The 26,631-nt window shown below is 45.4% G+C and overlaps 1 protein-coding gene across 1 annotated transcript; it reads right to left on the reverse strand.

Annotated features, from left to right (window-relative positions):
- Positions 1-200: 200 nt before the first annotated feature.
- LOC119461622 (abasic site processing protein HMCES) lies at positions 201-25,034 on the reverse strand. Its single transcript, XM_037722977.2, has 9 exons — positions 24,880-25,034; positions 22,865-23,002; positions 21,858-22,085; positions 15,661-15,856; positions 14,106-14,180; positions 9,572-9,634; positions 8,456-8,568; positions 5,072-5,152; positions 201-423 (listed from the first exon to the last, which is right to left on the reverse strand). Exons 1-9 carry the CDS (start codon positions 24,897-24,899, stop codon positions 201-203), a joined length of 1,137 nt encoding a protein of 378 aa, XP_037578905.1. The 5' UTR covers positions 24,900-25,034.
- Between the last annotated feature and the right edge of the window lie 1,597 nt (positions 25,035-26,631).

A 26,631-nucleotide genomic window follows, 5' to 3' on the forward strand; every position in this document is an offset into this window, starting at 1 on the left:
AAGACAATATTTAAAATCAATCCGCTTTCGTCGGGTTCCTCCGAGTTCCCGCCGGCACGGGTGAGGATGATGGAGCCCAAGTGCTCAACAGGCCGGCATTTCGCGTTGCGCGTCGGGTCACGTGGCCGGACCACTCTGCACTACCGACCAATAGCGAGCGCCTTCATCCCGGGCATGCGCACGGGGCTAACGGGCGCCTCTCAGTTTGAGCGGCCGTGCCGGTGCGAGTCGGTGCGTTTGTGCGAGTGCTTGCGCTGGCGACGCTCCGAGGAGTCGGAAGCTGCGCGGTGGCGCGTCTTGGAGCGCTTGCGCGCCGCCGGCGACGCATTCCTGGAGCGGGAGCGACGGTGGGAGCGGGTGCTCGACGACGACGAGCGGGAGGAGCGGTAGCTGGCCGACTTCGCGGTCGACCGGGAGCGGCTCCTGCGGTGCGCGAACGAGCCACTGGTTTCGTTAGCTAGTTTAGGTTATCCTAAACTATAATTTGAGCACAATGTTTAATATATGTTTTTAGCACAGCTGAAGCCTTCTGGCGTGGACGCATGCAGAAATACCACGAGACGTAGCAGCACATGGTGATGGCATCTTACGACTCCGCGTGTAACCCTTTATTGACGAGTGTTGCCCCCTACGGGCAAAATAACAGAAAAAATATTCCCTGCTAAGTTTCGGTAGTGAATATGAAGTTTCTGGCTAAATGTCTTTGGCCAACACTGAATGTCAGGCAGCAATCGTCATTTGTTGGTTAGATCAGGAACACAAGCCGAGGAAGAAAAAATGTGGCACTGGACTCGCTTTCTGTTGAAAGCGTGGTAAGAGGAGACAGAACAATGAAAGATATCCGGCTGCAGCGGTGTTGTCACACACGCGATGTAAAGCAAATGAAATGTGCACGCATGGTTCACATATGAAGACAGCTATCTCTGCAAAATAGAAACGATGGCACAGGTGGCTTGAGGCGAAGCCCGCTTCCAGCTTTCTGCTTGGGGCTCTCCCCGTATTGCCGAAAAAGTTGCCGCAAATTATTTTTAAATTTTTCGTTGATTACGCTCAATTTCGATGCGTTTTTCATATTTAGATAGAAAATATACATCTATAACTTGTATTCTTTTATTTTTTTATTGATAAAATGGACTACATTGTATTTTCAAGAACCAAAGACAAAACTAGGTAAGTTTGAAGAACATTTACTGAGTCAGAGCGGCCTAATTACGAAAACGTACTTTGAAATACGTAATGTCGAGGTGACTTGTCGGAGCTGGAGATTCGGTGCAAAATCTCAGAAATAAAACTCTGACCCTCATTTTCTCTTATAATAATCTCCCTAGTAGCGCGAAATTAACGAAAACAGAGCTTTAAAACAATACTTCATCAATCTAAACCGATTTAGTGATGCTGTTTAGTGTCTTAACTAGAGCCGCCTAACTTTTGTAATGAAGACTGCTCGCACTTCTCTGGTGTGGCTGTCGTAAACGTGCCTCCAATGAGGCCTTTGCGACAGGTTGTCGTCATGACGACGATAGTTTTGGACTTCTTTGTTTCTTTTTTTTAAGCCAAAAATAGTGCCAAACAACTTTTTTTAACACATCATGTTCGGGCACAGCGTCGAAAGGTGTCGCCACTGGCGCAACTGTACTCGGACACGTCTCAGAGTATTCTGGTTTTCGTACATCTCCGTTATGATTGCCCTTTCTATTGCGCGGTTATGTATAGCCAGCGATGGAGCGATTACAGGGAACGGGTTCCACGAAAGTTACGAGTTTCTTCTCTCTCAAAACATGCCACTTCTAATTTAATAGACGATTGTGTAAGCCATGCAAACTTCCACAGAGTGCACGCTCTAACTCTGTATTGGAAACTATGTGACCATGCTTAGTGGGAATTCAGCTTTTTTCCCGTATCAAGTGCCCTGCAAACTTTCGACGCCGGCTGCAGAACATCATGCTTAGGCAGGGGCGGGAAACGTTCGTAAAGCCAGTGCACGGTGTAAGAATAAGGAGAGGTGCTGACACTCTCCCCCCAACGCGCGCGAAAGCGCCGCTCGCTCGCGTCCAGATTATGTTCGGCTTGGTTGCAGCTGGTTCGGCGCCCTCGTAGAGGGCGCTGTGGTATGCGGTCCCAGCCTCGGCGGGAAGGCGCGTGCTTCGCTGTCTTTGTGCGTTTTGTGCTTGCATGTGCGGCCGTGCTGTTTTGAAGGCACACTTTTTGTTCACGCGCCTTTCATCATCTTGTGCTTGTGTATTGTCGCCACGGGCCCTCGACCAAGGTGGAAGCGGCCTTCTGAGAGTTTGAAATGGGTAGAAAGTGCTTCGTCACGAACTGCAATTCTGGATACCGAACTTGTGCGGAGCGTGTGCCTCTCTTCAAAGTGCCGTCCCACAGCCGTCGTCTAGAGCAGTGGCACCGTGTAAATCTGAGGGCAGACCGAACTCTAATGCCTACCGACCATGTTTGCGCCAAGCATTTTTCAGAGGATATGATATCTACGGCATATTACGCGGAGCTCGATAAAATGGTGCTACTTGATGCGCCAAAGAGCCCTGTTCTGTCTGCAAATACAGTTCCCACCTTATTTCCGAACTGTCCAAAGAACCTCACACGGTCAAATAAACCTCGAAAGGCGCTGCGGAAGAGAGAACTTCCTGTGTGCCACAAAAACTGCTGTGTGCCACAGCAGTCTGTGCAAATTTTGCTGCTTGTATAAGATATATACTGGGTCTCTTAACTATCATGCACCAAGATTTAAAAATATGAAAATGTCGCATAGCTGGACAGAACCAAGGCAATGTTGTCTGTCGTCTCTTGGAGATACTCAGATTATTTTTTGCATTCCGCCTTATAACATAATTATTTTCATAACTGATTAATCAACTTTTCTAATGCTATAATTAGATAAAAAAGCGTGAACGAGAGAATTGCACAGCAACATGAAAGATTCCCGATACAGCTTTTTGTTGCTCAATACGTGATACATAAAAGTGTTTTCCGAGCGTGAAAGAAACCCGCGAATAGACTCAAAATTGCCTCGAGGCACTTTGCGTGTATTCGTGGGCTTCTTTCCCGCTCGGAAAAATACTTCTACGTAGCGTGTATTGAGTAATAGAAAGCTGTATCGGGAGTCTTTCATGTTGCTCTCCAATTTTCTCATTGAAACTTTTAATATAATTATACTATTTCAGAAGTTGATTAATTATTTAGACTAATCATGTAATTAGGCCAAATGTAAAAAATAATCTCAGTATCTCCAAGGGATGGAAAACAACATTACCTTGGTTCTGTTCAGCTATGTGACATTTACATGTTTTTAAATCTTTGTGCACCCTGTATAATAGTGCTGTTTTCTGTGCAGATGTGTGCCTGATTTTCAAATTTGTGTCATCCTGGATACTGAATGTTTTTACAATGCGCGTGCGGTGTATATTACACGCTTGCATGTTTTTATTAAACATTTTTGCATTGTGGGAGCGTATGAGAGCGTAAGCTTCTGGGAAGGCTATCCTCTATTAAAATTATCGAGCTGCTTCATGCACAATTTTTTATTATTCTGTCTTTGCAAAATAAAAAATAAAAAGTCTATGAGATTATTGTGTGCTGGGTATAAGTGTATTTGTGGGCAGGCTGTAGCATGCATTGTCAAATACGTTTACATTGGCACATTCTCATATGCAATTTAAGAAAAAAGAAAGTCACCTCTTAGATCCTGCAAGAGTCACTCGCTCCCCATACGACGAAAGCCAAAAGCCAAATGTCTATCTTAATTGGAATTGAAATAAAAAAGATTTTCACAACTAAACTGTATTAGTGATATTGTAATCCAAGATAAAACGCATGCCTTCGTCCCGCCTGATAAATTATCTTTTGAAAGATTTCTTTACATAGCTGTGTGCTTTCTCATCATAGCCATGAACACCCACTTTGCTCTAGTGCGTTGCATATCGCAAGCTTGCGCCGTTTCATTTCTTAAATTATATCGCGCCCACACTGAATTCGCGTGACGATGCTTGAACGGTTTTCTGAGTTTGAATTTTCCGATGCAGTCACTATTTTCTTCTGATCGAGGGGTAGCACGCGGGCTTACGCTTTCATTTTTTTATGCTTGTATGCATGACTAGATCGGCCGCAACAAAATGTGCGCGCGAGCGGAATGTGAGTGGGCGTTGAGTGCTGCCCGATCGATCCGTGTTCACGTCATTCACGCCCTGCACAATATACGTTCATGTTAGCAAAGCATTCAGCCTGGTACACTTATCACCTTAATCTGAAATAACGAATTTCCTTCGCGCTTTGAGTATTACTGGCGCCACTATGAACGAAATTTAGCGGAGGCAGAGGAATGCCAAGCCGCCGGCGCCGCTAAGCTGGGACCGCTGGCCGCGGCGCCATCTATCTGCTCGCAGCAGAGCTACTCGGTGCGCCCGCGCGCGGCCGAACATAATCTGGACGCTCGCTCGCGCGCAGTGTCAAAACCTAAATATTCTTCCACCGTGAGCCAGTGCAATTAAGTTCAAGGAATGATTTTCGGCTGCACATTATTCGCTACCACGGCCACCTGCAGTTGAGCGGTATCCATTATTTTGTCATTTTACCGAGCTTCACGAATTATGATGGACTGGGAACAAATGTGTCAAAGTGACATAACTTTATTCCAAGATGCCTCTAGCTGACTCCATTGAAAGAAAGTCAAAGTCGTGGTATTATATGCATAGTGCATTTTCTAATGAGTTCTTGTAACTGGAGCAAACCTTGATTTATTTTGCAGTCAGTCACGTTGCGTTTTGTCATCTCAAAATACATGCACAAAGTAATTGACCACTGCTGATGGAACGTGGCATGTCGAGCATCGTGTCAAACGTGATAGGGCCTTCAGAAAGCGGTCACGCGACGGTTGCCTCACATTAGAAGAAACAAATATCGAAGGCTATTCGTATTGGGTGATTATTTGCATTGCTTGCGATAAAGTTTTAGGGCGTAGCATGCACATGAGCTAGGGAGCCTACATGAAAACGCTGTTTTAAAACAGCGCTTGCATGTAGGCTCCCTAACATGAGCTTATGCCGTCGCGTTCACTCGCCTGTGCGCCTTCTTGACGGGCTTGGAGGGCGATTTGGAGGCACGCTTCTTGGGCCTGGCTGCCACATCATTGCCCTTATCCCTGCGCAACAGAGAAGAGAGATTCCAGCGGCGTCAATCAAGGGAAGACGGTGCACCACACGATGATGTGGCATGCGCTATAAATGGCTTGCACCGACGTTATCGTAGACACCATGTCGGAAGACCATGGCGCGGTGAGAAGCTGCGTATGGGGCGTCTCGCGCGGTAGTTCTGCCGTGGTTCTTCCACAGGAGCCAGCAGCGTTCCGAACGCGTCTCTGTGATATTGAAGCAGATTACCCGGGGCAGATACGCTGACGTCATCCTAGCCGCCTAGTTGGATGACCAGCGGGCCTGAGCACGGAGAAAATCTGAGTCCATGACGTCGCGTACAAGTTGTCTATAGGTCACAACCAACTAACCCAATTCCATATTCTCGTTCATTATCGGAGCCCGCTTATGTCTAGGGCGTTCGCAGCAGAGGTTAATTAATGACTTTCAGCTAAATTTATGGGGAAAAAAGAGTCATTGCCGCGCTCTATTTGACGTCCCAGTTATAGTAAAGCTTTAGGCCGTGTCGCAGTACATTTGCAGAACTGCGGGAGTTAACATATTACTCGACAATGCTCACCCGCTGAACCAAAATTTTGACCGAGTTGGTCTTGAATGACAGGTGAATCACAGTTCAAAGGATGATCGCAGAAACAAGACTGTACACAGTGATTCTCAACTGATTTATCGACACGGAACGCAGATATACACATACTCTACCGAAGAGGACAGCAGTGTGCGAGCACTTCTTACATCGTCATTCGGTGTACCCGATGCGTCAGTCGCGCTGTTGAGGTCGCGGTGGCCGCATTCCGATGGGGGCGGAATGTAAAGCGCTCGTGTACTTAGATTTAAGTGCGAGTTAAAGAACCCCAGGTTGTCAAACTTAATTCGGAGTCTCCCGCTACGGCTTGCCTCACAATCATATCGTGGTTACGGCAGGTAAAACCCTAGAATTAAAATTTTTAACAGCGAAGCTGTTTAAGCCAGCCGTAATTTGTGGTTCGTATCAAGAAACAAAAGAAATTGAACTTTCTTGCCGAGGCGGGATTCGAACCCGCGTACACACAGTCCCAAGGCGAGCGACGTAAGCACTAGGCTATACAGCCTTTTTTTTTTTTTCTTTACTGCCTGGCTTTGACATAACATTTCACCAAAAGATCGGTCACAATCAGAACCCACAGAGAAAAATGTACATTTGGTGAAAGCGTATTCAACCAGCATTCTGCTGGCTTCGTCTAATTAGAATTCGCGCAATGCCACTAGTGGCTCTACCCTTGAGAGCCACTCGGCAGGTTCCGCTAACGCTTTATGCATTTCGATAAACCAATGAATGCTTTCACAAAAATAAATTCGTGCAGGCCGTGCATCCTTGTCAACCTAATATCCTGTCATTCTGGCACGCCAAATACAGTGGAGGCCTATAAGCATAATTAGATCAAAAGGTACCCCATCTTCGTTATCTATGCTTAAGTACCGAATGCCATACGGGTCTAGTGGAAATTATTTCTTTATTGTTCTCTATATTACATCCGGAAGACGACAACGCTCGAACGCAATCACATGGTTCGCATAAATGCATATTCCGCAAGCGTGGCTGTATAGCCTTATTATTTTTAGGCTATACAGCCACGCTTGCAGAACATGCATTTATGCGAACCATGTGATTGCGTTCGAGCGTTGTCGTCTGCGTCCACAGCTGGCGCGTTCGCACGCTCGTGCTCTGCGAGGTGAAGTAGGGAGCCTACATGCAAGCGCCGTTTTAAAACGGCACTTGCATATATAGGCTCCCTATGAAGAAGAGGTTTTGCGCGCTATGAGAGCGAGAGAGACGCATTCACGGAGCGGGTCTGCTGGAACGCGTTGGCGGCACTGCAACGCGGTGGACCGCGGTGTCGGTGTTGCAAGTTGCGCTATGTAACGCGCAGTGACGGCCGTAAGTCCGAGACGCGCGAAGAGAAATTATAATCATCATGAGTAATAAGATCAAAAGTTCGCGCGCACTTCCGGAAATGCATCGCTGTTTCAAGCGTTGCGCGGCCGAGTGCAAGGTTAAGCGCGTTTTTTTAACATCTCTTTACTGGAGAAAGAAATAACTATTCTGCGCATGGGGCGTTGAGTCCCTACAGCTGCATTGTTTTCGGTGCCTATTTTTCATCCCGTACAATCATCATCATCGTCAGCCTATATTTTTTGTCCACTGCAGGACGAAGGCCTCTCCCTGCGATCTCCAATTACCCCTGTCTTGCGCTAGCTGATTCCAACTTGCGCCTGCAAATTTCCTAACTTCATCACCCAATCTAGTTTTCTGCCGTCCTCGACTGCGCTTCCCGTCTCTTGGTATCGGTTCTGTAACTCTAATGGTCCACCGGTTATCCATCCTACGCATTACATGCCCTGCCCAGCTCTATTCTTTCCGCGTAATGTCAAATAGAATATCGGTTATCCCCGTTTGTTCTCTGATCCACACCGCTCTCTTCCTGTCTCGTTACGTTAGGCCTAATATTTTTCGTTCCATCGCTCTTTGTGCGGTCCTTAACTTGTTCTCGAGCTTCTTTGTTAACCTCCAAGTTTCTGCCCCATATGTTAGCACCGGTAGAATGCAATGATTGTACACTTTTCTTTTCAACGACAGTGGTAAGCTCCCAGTCAGGATTTGGCGATGCCTGCCGTATCCACTCCAACCCAATTTTATTCTTCTGTAAATTTCTTTCTCATGAACATGGTCCCCTGTGAGTAATTGACCTAGTTAAGCATACTCCTTTACAGACTCTAGAGGCTGACTCGCGATTCTGAATTCTTGTTCCCGTGGCAGGCTTTTGAACATTATGTTTATCTTCTGCATATTAATCTTCAACCCCACTCTTGCACTTTCTCGGTTAAGGTCCTCAATCATTTGATGTAATTCGTCCCTATTGTTGCTGAATAGGACAATGTCATCTGCAAACCGAAGGTTGGTGTGATATTCGCCGTTGATCCTCACTCCTACGCCTTCCCACTCTTAAGAGCTTGAATACTTCTTCTAAGCATGCAGTGAATAGCATTGGAGAGATTGTGTCTCCTTGCCTGACCCCTTTCTTGATAGGTATCTTTCTACTTGTAGAGAACCATGGTTGCTGTGCAGTCCGTACGATATGTGCCTATAAGTACGTGTGTTTCATGCCTATAATATCGTTGAAATCCATAGCTCTTCGTGTCTTGTTTTCAGTGGTCATCCCTTGACGAGTGCTGTGCGATTCCCCGCCACCATCGGAGCGGCGGCGTCGGTCAGCGAAGTGGAGTAGTACAGTGTAGAGAGCAGATGCTACACTCACTCTTCGGTGTGATAAGGGAGCACGCACTCGACGGTGTTGTTGGTCACCTTGGCCACACTGGGGGAGACCGGGTGGCACACCAGGTTGGCCGGGCACCGCACCGAGTACGTCAGCTGCGTCCGATTCCACGTCAAAATGTTGCACCAAGTTTCTCTTTTACTGAGCAGTTGTGAGCTGCAGCTATATAGTCATCGAGCTATATCCCTGTAACATCACGGCTCCTTGTAACATCACAGAAATAAATTAAGAATTTTTTACGAATTTACTTTGCGGTCTGAACCAAGAACTCTAAGGGCCTGAAGCCGCTGCTCTGCCACTACTCAACAACCGTCTTGACTTCGCCGCAAAACAAAAAGTACAAAAGCTGCGTTAAGGCCTCTTCTCCAAGTTCACAAAATTAAATATAGCATCTTAAAATATAAAATCTCTTCTTTAGGGGTGGAAAGTAAGCCTTGAAGTGCTCAAGGGCCAAAGTACCCAAGGACGTATACCGAGCAACCAATACTTGACCTCGTCATCTTTCGTCTTGTTCTCCCATCTTGCAAAGAAACAATATTGCTTTATAAGCTTACTGCGTTCTGTAAATTGCTTTAAGAAGTCACAATAAAGGTAGCGTAAAAATATGAAATTCCTCCTTTATTTATATACATTATACCGAAAAATAACACAAGGGCGCATTAAACACAGTATATCTCGTCGTCTTCTTCTGAAGTTGAGCTGCTCAGCGCTGTCACTGACTCAGAGCTGCTGAGTCTGTGTCTTAATTATGCTAATTTATAACTGTCTTTCTTTTTTTTCAGCTGATAACTTTCCGGAAGTATAAAGCACTGCTCAACCATCGTCACATACACCAATGTTGTTGAAATAAAATTTGGCGGCCGTAACTATCAATTGTTTAGGAAGTTACCCACTGAATTACGAAGACATTCGGCATTGTTTGAGAGACGAACCCATGTGCATGTGATTTAAAGGTTTACAGATGTAGGCTTTTTTTTCTTTCCTTTTCGTAGCAAAATTTCAATTTCAATTTTATTTTCCCATCTTACAGTACAAATGGAGGGGTTGTAGCAAAACACGTGGAATACCCGAAAGTGCGTGAGAGTAGGCAGCGCATACCTCTTCGAAGGAGTAGTTGGGGTCCAACCATGATGCCACGGCCTCGTCACCGTCCAGGATGAGCTGCACGGCGTAATGAAAACATGCACGCTCTTCAGGCTCCATCGCCGCGGTAGCTCAGACATTAAGGAAAACTGCACCATTAAGGGTGTTCTCATGGGTCTAAAGCTAGCCCCTTTACACCTTTTGAAAAGGGTGTTTGAGTGAACTAATAGACTCATATGAAAGGGCGACTTTTTGGAATTGCACCATTTGCCCCAATGGATGTTTTGCCGAAATTCACGCTACGTTTTCCTTTTACAGCGACATTCGTTACTCTACCACTACTCTAGTTTTTAGGATGTCCACATAAATAATCCCCAAGTGCTCTCCTATATAGATGCTCAAAAAAAAAATAAAGCGAAGAAAAAAAAAAGAATCCCCTGCGGGACCGCCCCTAGGATTCGAACTGCGGTACCACAGATTGCCAATCGGAAGTATAACATCTCGGTCCCTTGTTTTTCTTTCTTTTTTTTATCCCTGCATTAACATGTCACGAATCAAAGTAGGGTATATATACACACAGACACCCACAGCCAGGTAGAGACGCTGATAGATCACAGTAGAAGTGGCAGCCTAATTAATACAGGCTAACGTGAAGCTAAACCCTTTTCATGCACATAAGTGGCTCAAATCTTTCGAGTCACTCGGGTACTGGGTCTTCTACACTCTTCCACAAGATGAGTGATCATTTGACGAAAATACTGTCGCCGAAGCTTCCGCAGGGCATGTAGCTGCACCTGGAGAGCATGGTGGTGCCTCTAGCTGCTGTGATAAACTGTCGCTATGCTCTCGAGCTTATCTGCAGATCATCACCCGAGGTAAAATAATTTAAGCGAATGTATCAGTACGATATGAAAAACGGGGATACGAAAGTGAGGACAAAATAGTTCTCTCCCCGCTTTATGACCGGGGCGCACCACTTCCACAGCAAATGCTGAATTCTTATCGGTAGTAGATTCCTCCACACGGCCCTTGAGAGACCATACGATATGCTGGAACAACGACTAGGAGCAAGCCACAGGGAAGAAACCCGTACGGCTGTTTCACTTCCTTGAAATGTTAAAGTTACAGGAGGTCATTAAAGAGTGTAAGGTGTATGTTTCGCACATAACATCCTTTTAGTACCCTGGAAATAACGAGAGGGTGGACTAATTAAGGGCGTTCTGTTAACGAGTACACCTACTTTCGAAATTTTCAGTAGAAGTAAGGGTGCAGAAAGGGCGGTTCAATAACCAATCCACCCGCGAGAGTGTTATTTCCCTGATAGTGTAAGGCATTCTGAAGTATACTGCTGAACACAACATCACGGGTTTAAATCCGGGTCGCGGCCCGGCCACATTCCTGTGCAAGTGCGGAATGTGAAACTTCTCGTGAAATAGGAGCACGCTAAAGAAACCGGGATAGACCAATTCATCCACAGCAACTCCCGAGCCCTGCGGCGTTACTCGTGAGTTATAAAAGAAAACTGCACATTTTCGCGATGATAAGGTGATAAGATGTCATAAAGTAACATAATTGCTAGAGGTACTGCTTAAAGGGGTAGCAAAGTCACATGTTAACGACAAGGAAACAGGCAAGTTGTTCGAACTGAAACAACTAACAAAGCTAGCATGCAATGAAATAGATCATTTCGCTGTTTACAAACAGAGACCCTGGCGAGCTTCCCGTGTTCTTCACAGTAATTAATGGAATAAAGCGGCCAATTAAACCTCATGGCGAGCCGCAGCCGCAAAACAGAATCCCGCAGATTTTCAACGGTTTCCTTCTGCAGCCAATCATAAATTTATCTGTCAAGATCGCGTATACTATACGGACATTTTTAAATATCTATACTTGAGGAGCCATACGCATTTCTTTAATTTGAAAACGTAGGAGGGGGGTGTCTCATACATTCAGCCAACTTGAAGATACGCTGTTTGTTTTTTTCTGAATTTAGCAAGCCGATAGCGAGCGGGACAAGAATGTTCTTGGGCTCGCAGGTTCACCGCTGGCCAAGGCACGTGAAAAAATGCAATATGGCCTTACAGGACAGGAGCTTTCACACGAGATAACACTGCACTGCCCAAAGTTAGACAGACATGACCAGTGGTCACTCCTCGAATTACGGCGATGAGTTTGACGTCCCTTTCGGCATAGCGGCATCAAGCTTGACCGTGGACACTTCGTCTTTTTGATGATGACCACCGTTTAGTTTTTTCAACGAATTCTCATAAAGCCAAATTTAAGGGACGATTGCGCATCTAACTTGTGTTGGGGATAATTCCGCTGCGCGGGCACTCTTGCACAATTACGTTTCGGCAGATTGATTGATTGATTGATTGATTGATTGATTGATTGATTGAGTTTAACGTCCCTGCAGGGTTGGTAAGAGGCGCCATAGGGTGAATCCGGATTAATTTTGGCCACGTGAGGTTCTTTAACGTGCACTCAAGGCCAGGTACACGACCGTTCTTGAATTTCGCCCCCATCTAAATGGGGTCGCTACGACCGGGAATCGAACCCCCGACCTTGTGCTCAGCAGCAGAACGCCAAAGCATCCGCGCCACTGCGGTGGTTATTTATTTCAGCGTATAGTGGAACCACATTGCCCGTATATAGAGTTTTCTACAAAAATTACTAGAGATACATCCAGCTATTTTTGGGAGGAGGTGGAGCAAGCATGGTGGCTCAGCCAGCATGCAAACTATGGCTAACACATGGATTTGCCTCAAACTTCGTCCTTGTGGTTTCAAAACGGCTTTGTGGCTTTGCAGTTTAATCACTTTCAACTATAAATTGCGCGTTATGATGCAAAGATTAGCAACGAGTACGCGTGCGCGCAGAGCCTGTAATTACCTTGCTTTGTTTAGAAAGCTAGGAGTGCTTGAACACTTCAACTATGAGTGGTAAAGTGCTTTAATATGCCGTCACAAAAGCTGTTTGACGCCAAAAACGCAAGGAAATTAGACAAATTCGTGTTCGAACCGTCATTCCATGCACCGACAGTTGGCGACCGACCGCAGCGCGAGTTCCCTCATAGTGATTTTGTTGGAAGCTTTGCGGTATTATCGATGCCACGGATTCGCGCGAGTCGCAGTTGCAGCTAGCGTGCGCGGCGCGAATCAGCTGGCACTCGCAAAGTTGGCAGGTGCTTGGAGCGGCAACGTTGATGGTTCTCCGGCCTCCCTGTGCTAAAATTCATTCGGGACCTAGTATGACCGACCGCAATACCGAATGCTAGAGCAATTTTTATGCTTCAGCATACAGGCGTACTCCCCCTTTAACTAGAGGTGGGCGAATATCACATTTTCTGAATACAAATGGAATACGAATTGTAAGTATCGAATATGAAATCGAATATCGAATAGTCAAACGCAGACGCACATATTTATAGCAGGAATACTTAATTTGGTACAATTAGGTGCCACGCTTATGCTGACTAGTGAAAAGGAAATAAAAAAGACAGCCTACTATAATGAATGATTACCATCGGTTTTAAACACAATATTACTAATTGTCGATAAAAAATTGCACAAATAACCTCTAAACATCTTTAGAGCCAGGTTGCAAACAGACTTTTTAAGAACGAAGGGCTTCTGTATGGCTAGCTTTTCAATGCAACGATAATTAAGTGGCGGTTTAAAAAAATGATCAGAAGTTGCGAAGAAAAAAAGCTGCTGAAGGACTTGTGTGCCGTAAGCACATGTAAAAATGGCCGTTCCAAGAAATACATCACTCGTTGTAGCGTAAGAGATAAAACAGCTACGTCACTAGACTGCAAGTAGCGCGATATTACAGACTACAAGCAGAAAATCACAAGTTTTCGTGTAGGCTTCCACCGCGATACCGGAAGCTTGTATTACCCATTTTGTTTCGGCATTGCTTCAAATATTTTGTCCTTGTTACACTTCTGATAATTTGCGATACTTCGTTTAGCAGGGGAAGAACAGCGACCCGACTTTAAAACTCGGTTGTTGCGAAATATAGCGCTTAGTTTTGTTATTCTAAAAATCAGAATAGTTCATTTTCGAATACGAATAGGAATAATTAGGTGAAATATTCAACTCTTATACGAAACCTTAAAATTTTCGCCCACCCCTAATATTGACCTATTACTCACTGAGCATGCACATTTTCCTAGCGATTGTCCTCGTTCTTTTTCTTATCGTTGTTCACTACGTGTAAGCAGAACCGTTATATAAATATATATGAGTTATGTGCGCATAATGTTACAACTATGCGAAAGAATGAAAAGTAATTCTTCTGAAATATATACGAAATAGCCGATCGCTACGCTGTATATGGAGCGGAGAAATGTGTGAAGCCAACGGAAACACCGAAATTAATTACGCTTGAGCATCCATCTCAAACACGTTTAAACAACGCATTTGCGACATAGCCGTACAATGCCTATTTGATGAACAGTATATTTTCAGCGGTACACCCTCAAAGACAACGTAGCTTTGTTTCTTTCTTTTTTTTCTGATTGATTCCTATCCGTACATCCACTTACGGGCACACGGTTGTGAAGCCACTGTAGATAACGTGGAGCGTCCATGGTCAGAATGCTGTAGCTGTACAGGACATCCTGCGAGCGAGGGATGATACATCGAAAAGTTAAAATTTTCGGGAATGTCTCCGAATGCGCTTCTAGTGACGCAATAAGAACATTTTCAGTGGATATGAGGGCACGCGGCCAGAATGTGCACTATAACGCAAAATGTTCACTTACTTAAGTGTGTGTGTGTGTGTGTGTGTGTGTGTGTGCGTGCGTGCGTGCGTGCGTGCGTGTGCGTGTGCGTGTGCGTGTGCGTGTGCGTGTGTGTGTGTGTGTGTGTGTGTGTGTGTGTGTGTGTGTGTGTGTGTGTCATTTCTATTTTTTTTCTTAGTCTATTGGAAACGCTTTCCAGCAACGACAACTTGGCGAGATCCACATATTACAACAACAATTTGTGGACGTAGCGTTACGTCCACTTACGGATCATTTGTGCTTGTATGTGTTTCCAGTGTGCGGCGTACAGTGTTCTGGCCGGTGCGCTGTGGTCGGTGTGCGATGGCTTCGTGATCGGTGTGCTGTGGCCGCTGGTCGCTGGACGGTATCCCTCCACTCAGTGGATGGTAAATAGGTTTAAATCTGCGACACCTTCCAGTACAAATTACACAAAAGTATAAGACTTATTGTTATAATCGAATTGCATGCCGCATACGTTCATCCTCACTTCACATGCGACGCGCTATCTTCTGGTCGCGAATTTTCCAGCCTTCGTAGATTGCCTGCTATGTTTTAAACTGAGTATGTAGATTTCGATATGAGCCGTACGTGACGGCGCTCAATATACACATTCGTTTAGTGTTACATGCAGCGAGTATGTGTTACATGCATTAGCGAGTGTGTACTCGTGTATGTATGTATACCCTAATACTGTCTGTGGATATTCAAGCTACATAAATATTCATGCTGTACGCCACGTGTGTCAGCGACGACTAGTTGCAGAATTGAAATAAGGCAGTGCTTAAACCATGACTTTCGACCTTAGCATCAGTTTCAAGAAATACGGACTGAGAAGGCGTCGTCAAGGGCCCCTCACTGCTGCGCCCGTTAATATGTTTCCGTATACTGCAGTTTCCCACAGCGCGGAAACATATCAACCAGAACAGCGACGCACCTGAATGCAGATTTCAAGTATTTATTTATCGGTGTATGTATACGCGCACTAGGTGTGTGCGCGTATACATACATGTGCGTACGTTTGCTGCTCGCATTTGTGTTGAGCGTATAGGCATGCGTGTGTGTGTGTTCTCGTTTATGCATGTACGCGTACGTGCGTGCCTGCGTGATTGTCGTTCGCGTCTGTTTCTGCGAGTGCGTGTGCTTGTGTTCGTGTGTGCATGTCTGCGTGTGTTCTTGCGTACATGTGTTTGTTTCTTGTTTATGCATGACTGCGTGCGTGCACGGATGCATGTTGTTTGTCTGTGTTTGCGTGTTTTGCGTGCGTGCGTGCGTGCGTGCGTGTGCGTGTGCGTGTGTGTGTGTGTGTGTGTGTGTGTGCGCGCGCTTGTGCGTATACCTTGGAGGTGGATACATCGAAGATGCCCGCCATGGTCAGCATGCGCGGCCCGATCCAGTGACCGTTGTGCATGAGCTGGTGCGCGTCGGTCACTCCGTCCCACTCTCGCGCCGCCATGTTGACGCCCCGGGGCTGCTTGAAGTACACGTAGTACGGCTGCTTGTTGCCATTCGTCTCAGTCTTCCACTCGAAAAACCTGCCGGCGAAGTGGTTCCACTCAGCACAGTATACGCACACGCGGACAGAAGTGCATTTCTCCCGCTTTTTGGTTACAGTTTTTGGTATACATGTCGTCGCACTCGTGGAGCGGAATTAAAAAAGTCAGCCTCTATTAAGCTGCACGCACCAGCAAAACTAATAATTTCAGCGGTGGAACTAACTATCTGCCAGTTCACTGCTAATGAGTACCCCGAACCACCTGAACAGTACCTAACGTTCGTGCAAATTAATTAGGCGCATAGTTTACTAGTTATTGGCAAGCAACTAAGGACGCGGAATGTTACACGGCTTGCACAAATTATCTATCCGATTGTCTCATCGTAGTAGTCGCAAAATAATACGCAGGCTATTTGACCGAAACAGGTAAGAAGAAAGGCAGCTTCGTTCTTAACTCCATTCATATCTTCATTGTTTATCACCAAACACACGTTTAGGTGACCAATTCCTTCCCACAAAAGCCGGTCCTCAGCGGCCGCTGAGCCAGCGCAGCTGTCCGAATAGTTCAACATTATTACTCACGCCGCAAATTATACCATAATCGCCGCTCAACAGGCCCCGGTCACGCAACGCAAACTTTTATTTTCCTCAGAAACAACAAAAACCTTAGTGACACCAACGCCTCCTAAAGTCAGTTCTTATTGTCAACCGGTATGTTATACTATTCTGAAAAAGTATTTTTTGTATTTTTTCTTATCAGCTGGCACGGTCACATGCTCACATCAGCACTTCCATGAATGCGGACAAGGAATCCGTTTCTCCAGTGTGCCCCGATAAAAGCACATTTTGTTTACCTAAGCACGTAGATGCAGGTTTAACATCGCATGGCGGTTTCTCGCGTTGGTTTTTCATCCTGGATTGTCGCGTTATGTGCTGGTACTTGAAGTGTACAACAAGATCATTTTTCGTCGTCGGTGAAAATGCCGCGGTACGTCTCATACAAAGTATACGTCTCTAAAACAGGCGGCAACAAAATCATTACACGTTTTACATATAGTGTCGCCTGCATCTAGCTTTATGTTACACCAGAACATCATCATCATCAGCAGCAGCAGCCTATATTTATGTCCACTGCAGGACGAAGGCCTCTCCCTGTGATCTCCAATTACGCCTGTCTTGCGCTAGCTGATTCCAACTTGCGCCGGAAAATTTCCTAACTTCATCACCGCACCTAGGTTTCTGCCATCCTCGACTGCGCTTCCCTTCTCTTGGTGTCCATTCCGTAACTCCAATAGTCCACCGGTTATGCATCCTACTCATTACATGGCCTGCCCAGCTCCATTTTTTCCTCCTAATGTCAACCAGAATCAACTATATAATGTCGGCTATCCCCGTTTGTTCTCTGATGCACACCGCTCTATTCCTGTCTCTTAAAGTTAGGCCTAACATGTTTCGTTCCATCGCGCTTTCTGCGGTCCTTAACTTGTTCTCGAGCTTCTTTGTTAACCTCCAAGTTTCTGCCCCATATGTTAGCACCGGTAGAATGCAATGATAGTACACTTTTCTTTTCAACGACAGTGGTAAACTCCCAGTCAGGATTTGGCGATGCCTGCCGTATGCACTCCAACCCAATTTTATTCTTCTGTAAATTTCTTTCTCCAGAATGTGTTAGCTTGTTATTCCTGGTTTATTATGAAATTGGTGAAAGCCTGTTGTCCACAGCAGTGGACATTAGGTCCGAGGATGTCATAAGAATATATTAAAAAGATTCCTTTCAGGAAACTCAAAATGCAACAGGTGTCCCACCACGACTGCTGTAAGGCATGCAGGGTGTGCTATAGGAGGGTGTGCTTGGTGCTTGCTTGAACGTACTGCATTCTTAATACGGGACCTTCCTTTGTATTTTTATGTTTTACTGTACACTGTACTCAAGCGATAAAACTCAATGAAGTCGACTTAACGTTAAGAGAGCACATGTTTTTCTCTTATGTTTCTTCACCAGCTGTCGTTTTCTCAGTTTGCGAGCGAAAGAATTGGTTTGTTTACTCGTTACAGAATGAAGCAATTAAGGTCATTCGAGAAGGTGACCTTGAACAGAAAATAGCATAACAGAAAACAAGAAACCAAGTAGCTGTGTGTTCGTAAAAGCCCACACCGACAATCAGACTTTGCAGACGGTTGCAGACAATTCTGTGTGACGTAAAAAAAAAAAAAAACAATGCCAATGTGACCGTGTTTAGCGCCAGAGGGGCAGGGTAAACTAAAGCGAGAGCATGAGGGTAGAATTCAGGTAAAACTTGATTGGTTAATTAATTTTTCTTCAAAAATACGGAAGGAAAGGGAACTGTTAACGCGAACGGAGACTTGCGAAGCGAGAGAAAAAGCAAGAACGAAAGGTGGATGTGGACTACGCCATGTTTAAGTTGTCGAACCCGTTTCCCGTGACGTCATGGATTTTAGCAGCGTCTGCTCTATCGACGATACATTTATTTGTTTTTGCTGGTGGTGGTGGTTTTTAAATTAAATTACGGTCCAAAGAAACGTAACACTCAAACCATAGAGCTCTGGGAATCATTCCTGCACAAAAGCCGCCTGAATAAGAGAAAATACTTTAAATATCAACGATATTTAAAGTAAAAAAGAAACATTTCAACGTTTATTTTTCTTATGTATGCTCCCCCCTTATGTAATACTGGGTCGTAGAGGGGCCTTTAAGGGTCAATAAATGATGACGATGATAACGTTAATTACGCTGTTACCAGCGCTGCGACTTGGGCGAGATATTCAAAAATAAGGTTTTGGATTCGTTTGCAATGCGCGTAATCAACCTTTTTCCAACCCTAATCAACCTTTTGGTCTTGCCGTGCCCTCGGCGTTGTGTTTGTATTGCTTACGAAATGTATTGTATGTGTTAACTTTTGCTGTGCGGTGACGTTGAGACAAATCCAGGACCCGATATTGAAAAATTGCTGCAAGAAATACTGGATGGACAAACCAAGCTGCTTGAAGATATATAGATGCTTAGAACGCAGCAGAACAATATGCAAAAAGTTTTTACTGATTGGGGCCATCGTTTCGCTGTTTTAGAAAAACGTGTCGCTCGTGTAGATGAACTCGAACAAACCGTTAATCTCTAGAAACCAAAATAGTGAAATTGGAAGATAGAAGCAGGCGTTCCAATTTGATAATTTTTGGCCTTCGGGAGGAAGCCGTTGAAACAGAAACGGAGATTCTGAACAAAATTGTGACCGACATATTTTCTCATATACTAAACGTGAATTGCAGCTCGATTGGAAGAATCCACCGTTTAGGGAAGACCGGTAAACAAAGACCGGTTATTATGTTCTTTCAGGACTTCAATGAAAAACTTGCAATCTTCAAAAACGCCCACAAGCTAAAAGGGACCCGAATTTCTGTACAAAATCATTATTCCCATGAAACCCTTAGAAAACGTAAACGGCTTTGGGATAGCGCGAAGGCTGAGAAAAAAGATGGCAAAAAAGTTAGTTTGATAGACGCGAAACTGCGGGTTAACAGTGAATACTTTAGATGGAACGATGCCAGGAACACCAGGATTAAAATTCATGACTATCGCAGTAGTTCAAAAAAGGACTGACTTCCTCCCCCTCAAGAATTCCGAATTTTAAATATCAATGCACGCAGTGTTAGCAACAAGAGTGATCAGCTTGACGCGATTATTCTTGCGCATAACCCACGCGTTCTCGTCATCACAGAAACATGGCTGCATGATGAAATAGAAGATACGGAAGTCTTTCCCTCTAATTACCGTGCTTTCCGTCGTGATAGACCTACTAGAGGTGGCGGTGTTGCTATTTTGGTAAGACAAGATATCTCTGCAGTTCTCCTACGTCAGGCTGCTAATCTTGAAACAATCTCTTTAAAATTTTTATGCCGTAATACCTCTGTTTTGCTTTTTGCTGTTTATCGAGCTCCCGATTCCGCTCCGCCGTTTCTCAATGATCTGCGTGATCACATGGCGTCTTTTGTACACGACAAAATTTTTCTAATAGGCGATTTCAATCTCCCGGGAGTTGACTGGATTCGCGGAACTCCTAGCGCTGATTTTAATATAAATAATGAGCACTTGCGTAAGATCATCTTGATGCACAACTTGCAGCAAGTGGTTACTGAGTCAACACGTATTAGCACTCCTTCTGCCTCAATACTTGACCTTGTATTTATTAGCCAGACTTTAGATAATTATTCGGTCTCTGTTGAACAGGGCATTTCTGATCATGAACTTGTGGCTTTTTCTTGCTGCCTTGACCCTCTCAGATCTACTCATTGTAAAAACATTACTGCAATAGACTTTTCACGTGCCAGGGATGAGAGCATACTGGATTATCTTGACTTTCGACTTAGCGGCTATGGGGGACATGACACTGTTCAACTTTGGGATGAATTTAAGAATATTTGTATGCACTGTATCGAAAACTTTGTTCCAAATAAAACCAAGAAAACATCTAGAGCTACTCCGTGGATGACGCGTGACATAGTGCACATAAAGGGAAAGGTTAAGCGACTAAGACAGGGTATTTCTCGTGACATAGTACGACCCTACCAAGCAAAATTATATGAGGCTGTCCGTGCTGCTAAACTTCGCTATTTCTAGTTCACCCTGCCTAACTTCATCAGAACTGCTCCTTGCAAGTTTTGGGGCTATCTAAGTAAAAAAAAAAAATCAGTTGACCATCTTATGCATGAGGGCAATCCTGTCGTCGCTAAACAAGACATCGCTCATCACTTCAATGCTCATTTTAGCAGTGTCTTTTCGAACTCGCCCGTATCCCCTCGTGTGAATGGCGTAGCACACAATGATGATTTTAGTTTTATTTCTTTGTCTGGCGTCTTTTCTATGCTTCTGAATATAAAAATAAAATCGTCTCCAGGGCCTGATAACCTACCAAACGTGTTTCTTCACAGGTACGCCGAAATGCTATCTCGCTTTCTTGTTATTATCTTTCGTGCATCTCTTTCATCGTCTGTGCTTCCTAACGACTGGCTTTCTGCTCGTATTGTTCCGAAATCAGGGCAAACAGACATCATATTTTTGGACTTCAGGAAAGCATTTGATCTTGTATCGCACGCAAAGCTAATAGAAAAACTTGAACATCTGAACATTCCTTCACATCTCGTAAATTGGATTCGCGCTTATCTTTCCAACCGTACGCAATTCATAGTTAGTTGATAGTTGTTCTTCCAGTATCCTTTCTGTCACTTCTATTGTTCCCCAGGGTAGTGTTCTTGGACCATTATTATTTAACAGCACCTACAACGACTAGACCAAGTTCTCACGTGTCTAGCAAACGCTGGCCTCCAACTCAATACTAAAAAGTTTCAATTTGTATTTGTCACCCGCTATGCATTATTTAGGTGCTTTACTCATCATGCATTCCTACTTTCTATTACATTTTTCCGGAGCTTTTCTACTCCTTCGTCAATCTATTGCATTTTCATTTTGTATGTACCTTTCCCCTTCTGCCTGGGCCTTCTAAGGCCTGCAGTATTCCTAAATAAATAAATAAAATAAATAAATAAAAATAAATGCAAAAGGGGAGTTTTAATAGAGAACTTCAACCTTGTAATCTGATTCAGTGTTGCCACCTTCGCTGTCTGGCTTCCCGGATAGGTGAGGGACATGCAGCTTTTGTCGCGCTATCATCTCCATCATTTAAATATGATGGAGAGGACTCGTCCTCGTCAGGGCAGCAGCCGCTTTCTCTTTACAGTGTTTTATGCATCACTCTCCCCCGACCACCCCTGGCGAAAGAGAATAAGGGTGTTCGTATAGAGTAAGGCTCGCAGCCCTTCATTATCCTCCGCTGCTGGGGTTAGGGGAGAGTGGTGTATCGGGTAAACGAAGCAAACGGGAAGCAGTTGCTGCCCTGACGATGACAAGTCTCGACAAACGTTGGCTCCAGAGCGCGCAGTTCGAGCACAGCTGATCATGTCACAAGGATGGGTCGACACACTGCAAGCGCCACGGGGCCGGCGGTCAGAGTAGTGTGCTGCAAGCGTACCCTTCGGCGACGACCACGCAGCGCCTCTCGGCGGCGATGGCGCCCTTGAAGCTGCGCCGGTCCATGCAGCTCTCGAGGCGGCAGTTGACCGTGTTGAAGATGAAGTTCTGCGGCTCGCCCGAGAACCAGGAAGGCACGAGTCCCCAGCGCATGGGGCTCATCATGATCCGGTGGCCCGTCCGGCCCCTGGCACCCTTGGGGACGTGCACGCTGCTCAGCATCACCGGGCTGCAGCGATGGGGCGACGGCAATTCACACACAAAAAAAGAATGTGCACAACCGTACATATAGTTTCCTATAGTAAAATTGCCTGAGAAAACTCTGACACTGTGATCGTTCAGCCTGGGAACAACGGGTAGTACAGTGCGTGAACCACAAGATTTTACAGAACAGGAGATCTGAGAAAAAGCTGAATATCTGCGTAGCCTCACAACGCACCTTAGTATTCGCATTTACAGCCTCTGCCAGTATATGTGAATAACATCGCGATTTTCGGTTTTACTGACTGTTGTTACAGGCTGCTAGGAAATTGAACGTTTTCTGAGATCCCATGGTCCGTAAACTTTTGTGGCTGACCCTACATGTATTGGCCTAATCTTTGTGCTTGTGGCTGAAAACGTCCTTGCGACGTGATTTATTACGCTCTACCTTTCTCAAGTTCCAAGCACTCATAGCTTTCTAAACACAGCAACGTAATCGGCCTTTGTGTACGTGTGCGAATTGTTGCATTTAAAAGGCAAATACGTCGTTGAAAACGATCAGTTTGCAAAGTGTCAACGCTGTTTGAAGCCAGAAGGGCCGAAGTTTAGGCAAGCCCGTGTATTGATCATTCTTCTCATGCTTGCCGAACCGCCACGTTTGCAGTTCCCGCAGCCACAAGTACTAGACTTCCATATAGCAATTCTTGTAGGAGACTTTCTGCGGCTATGCACACTAAAGCGCGCGTGTGCGCAAATGCTATACACGCACATTGCCCATGCCGTACGCATCGCATCCGTGTCACTCACTGGTAGTTTCTGGGAGAGATGTTGTACGAGGGCCGGTACTCGCCGCGGCTGTTGAGGTCCACCCACTTGGGGTTGCAGAAGCGACCATCTTCATCCTGATACTGGCAGGCGTGCAGCAGCGACGCCTTGCTCAGGGCGCTGTCAGGGGGAAGGCCATTCAATGGAATGTACACCACTGCGTCACGCTCTGAACGAATCTTAGTATCAAATGTAGAACACGGGCGTAAAAAAATGTTTTTATTTATTTTTGTAAGGCAATTTAACGTATAGCTGCAATCGATGAAGGACAGCCTTCCTGAGCAACTTGGGAATGAGAATGGGATTTACGAACCATGTAGTTTATAGTGAGAGCCGCGCTGAAGCGACAACGTTCGATCGACGTCGACGCTTCCAAATTTTTTGTCATCAGTTATTATCATCATCTTGATCATCATCAGTCACCATCATAGTCACCACGTACCCAGTGGCCTCAGGGGCACATAGCCTGTGGCCCACACCTAGTGACCCCAGTGGTACTTATATTTGGACTGCACTATCTCAGAGATTGGCCCTCGAAAGAGGTTAGAAACGCGCATACCTATTACGGAAAAGTGGAGGTAACTAGCCAAGAAAGACTTCGTCTTAAGAAAAAAGTCGCAGTTTCGCCCGAATGGCGAAGCATCAATGGCGATAGCAAATTAGTAGAGAGCTATACGGAGTAAGGATAGTAGTTTTATCGGCTGCAGAAACTTGGGCACATTGGCTTACTAACTGAATTAACAAGCGTGGTGTCAGCGCGCACAAGCAAACATCAATAGATTACACCCGATGACCACAGACAAACACTGTCAAAGTGCTGGCGTGAGCAAGCGCGGCTGCAGCAGCGAGCGAACGTTCGTGTGGTCTATCGCTTCAACGGAAACTGAGCGACGAAAGCACAGCGCATACAAAGGTAAGAGCCGTGTGCAGATCGCTTTCAAAATACGGTGCGCGCGACAGACCGCCGCCGCGCAAAATACAAGTATGCAGTTGCTGGCAGAGTAGAAGCCGTATTGGGCAGAATACGAAAAAAAGTCGTAGTTTCGCCCGAAAGGCGAAGCATCGATTGCGATAGCAAATTAGCAAACATCTGTACGAAGTAAGGATAGTAGTTTTATCGGCCACACAAAGTCGTAAACATTCGCTTACTAACAAAATTAACAAGCATGGTGTCACGAGCGCACAGGTAAACATGAACACATCTCGCTCGATGACTCCGGAAAGTTGCTGTCAAAACGCTGGATTACGTAAGGAAGCGCCGCAGCAGCAGCGATCGAATTGACCTTGGTACTGTCTCTCGCTTCAATACGAATTAAACGTCGAAAGCACAGCGCGTACGAAGCTACCGGCACTCGGCGAACTTTGTCGATATCACAGATCGCTTGCAAGATACGGCGGCCGCGCCGTAAGCAGCAGCCGTCGGAGCAGAATGCATTCCCCCCTTCTCCGTCGCTTTGCCTGGTGCATCGCAAAGAAAAGCGAAAGCGAAAGAATGCGGCGTGCTTCCGCGCCGCCATCCTCCCTCGCACGCGCGAGATTGAGCCGCGATCGTCGCCTGACCCTCGCACGCTTTCACTCGCACATACAGCGTATGGCGCGTGGGGATGACGTTATCGTGCTTGGACTTTACTCGGAACATCACGGCGACGGCAACGGCAGAAATGTACTTGGAGTGTCCACATCATTGCTATCGCAATAAAATAGTGTCAGTTGTTCCACACAATATCCAACAACATGTTCAGGACGCATTTGGTCGCGTCCCCCTAGAGTACGTGCTTCGGCGTATTTTTAATGTTATAGCTAGCTGGGACACCCTGCATACAGAGATGGCAGTGCCATTGGTCGATCGCTTTAACGCATTATGCTGTGCTCTCTCTCTCTCTCTCTCTCTCTCTCCCTGTACATATATGTACACGCTCGTCGCCGCGATGCATCTACCATGGCAATCCAAGACCGCGGTGTCTTGCCGCACAGCTAAAGCGACGGTGCAGACGTACCATGCCATGCGGCCGCACATGGTGTAGCGGCGGCGACCCGGCTGAGTCTCGAGCTCGTCGTCCCACCGAGGGGCAGGTCGGGCACCGGATCAGGAAAAATTTTGAGGCAAGACACACTGACCTCCAATCAAGCCATCGCCATCAGCCCGCGGAACAGCTCCAACAGCCATCTTCGTCGTCTTCGTCGGTACGTCATAGGGCACTCGCGTGATAGTGTGCTTTCCAGTTAAAAGTCTTGGCGCAGTTGCACGTTTCTAGCCTCCAGTATTCTTATTCTAGTTTATTTTTCAATCCTGTAGCGACCATTTCTCACTTGCCGCCCTTTTGTTCGTCATTCTTAGGTCTCTGCAAACCTCCAATCTAAATGCTTACCTTCAAAATTGGCGCGAAAGCCACCGCTGTCGGAAAAGCTACTTCACACTTTCATTCGTGTACCTGGCTCGTACAACAACACAAAGAAACTCTGAGAACCTTTGAACTTAAAAGCAAAGTTCTTAATAACTAACAATAAAAAGGCATTATGTTTTACATAGGAACGAGAAACTTAAAGGTGTGTTCAATTTATCAATTTCTTCCTCTTAAGGCGCACTCGAAGGGGTCGCAGTCTGGAAGCCTGCAATTTGTCATTTATATAAAGAAGGTAACGTGCAAGGCAACAACAGAAACTTACTAACGTTATAGAATACCAGAATGTGAACATCGTTTCATATATGAATCGTGAAAACGGCTTCTCAGTATTCGAAAAATATTTTCGAGAAGTACTCGATATTCGAACGGCCTTATTTGATTCCTATTCGACGAGGTCTAAGAAGAATTGGCGGTTCCCAAACTATGTGCGAATCGGTAATAATAGAAGCTTTCTTTAGTGCTATATCCCCTGAACCCATTGGCCGAAAGCGATTGGCCAAGAATAGGGTGTTAAAGTTAAATAAACACAGAAATTAAACTCAATTGCAGATTTGCGAAAACTGATAAATTCAGTGTGACAGATGCAAGAAATTGAAAACCATATATTATATTGGCTCGTGGGTACGAGCCATGCTCAAAACATATGGCTCGTACCCACGATGGGGAATGGCCCCACTGGACTGATTAAAAAGTGCACCCAACGGAATACAAAAAGGGATAATGGGAAACATTCAAAATGAGGCATCGGGCTACTTAATAATAACCAAATTTTGAGAGGGCCTCTACATACACTTTGGCAAAAAAATAAGGTGCCCCACGCTTCAATGAACTTGTGCAGAGCAGTAATCATGAACCCATGGCTTGTGCCTATTTGACAGGCACCAAAGGATCAAATGTTTGGCGTTGTAAGTACTGAATCCCGATTACCAGTCGGAAATATGAGGTACATTCTGCGAAGGGAGAACAAGCGGCGGCAAGAAATAAAGCAATGGTCAATAGTTTCTGGTTGGTTACAAAAATAGCAGAGGCTAGTTACGGATAAGCCATATCTACGAAGGTAAAAATTTAGGCGGGGAACTCTACAACGGAAGCTCGATAACGTCACCTCACATTGTCGGGAAAGGCATTTTGCTCCTGTTCCACGGAAATTTTTGATGTCGTAAATCATCTGCGGAAAGTAGGGATGATTCATTACAAAGAAATAAAAGGCGTTTATATCTAGCTGCTTCCATAAAAAACTCGCAATTTCGCCTAAGAGGCGGAGCATCGATTGCGATAGCAAATAGCAGACAGCTCTACGCAGTAACAATATTAGTTTTATTGGCCATGTAAACTTTCAAACAT

The sequence above is a fragment of the Dermacentor silvarum genome, chromosome 8, assembly GCF_013339745.2.
Source record: "Dermacentor silvarum isolate Dsil-2018 chromosome 8, BIME_Dsil_1.4, whole genome shotgun sequence".
Classification (NCBI taxonomy): domain Eukaryota; kingdom Metazoa; phylum Arthropoda; class Arachnida; order Ixodida; family Ixodidae; genus Dermacentor; species Dermacentor silvarum.

Bases quoted from the DNA above. Each gene is read 5' to 3' on its own strand.
- LOC119461622 (XM_037722977.2), bottom strand. From the start codon at position 24,899: ATGTGCGGCCGCATGGCATG. The intron at 23,003-24,879 runs GTACGTCTGCAC...TCCCCCTGACAG, and splicing joins ATGTGCGGCCGCATGGCATG to CGCCCTGAGCAAGGCGTCGC. The intron at 5,153-8,455 runs GTGAGTGTAGCA...TCTGTTGCGCAG, and splicing joins CTCCCTTATCACACCGAAGA to GGATAAGGGCAATGATGTGG.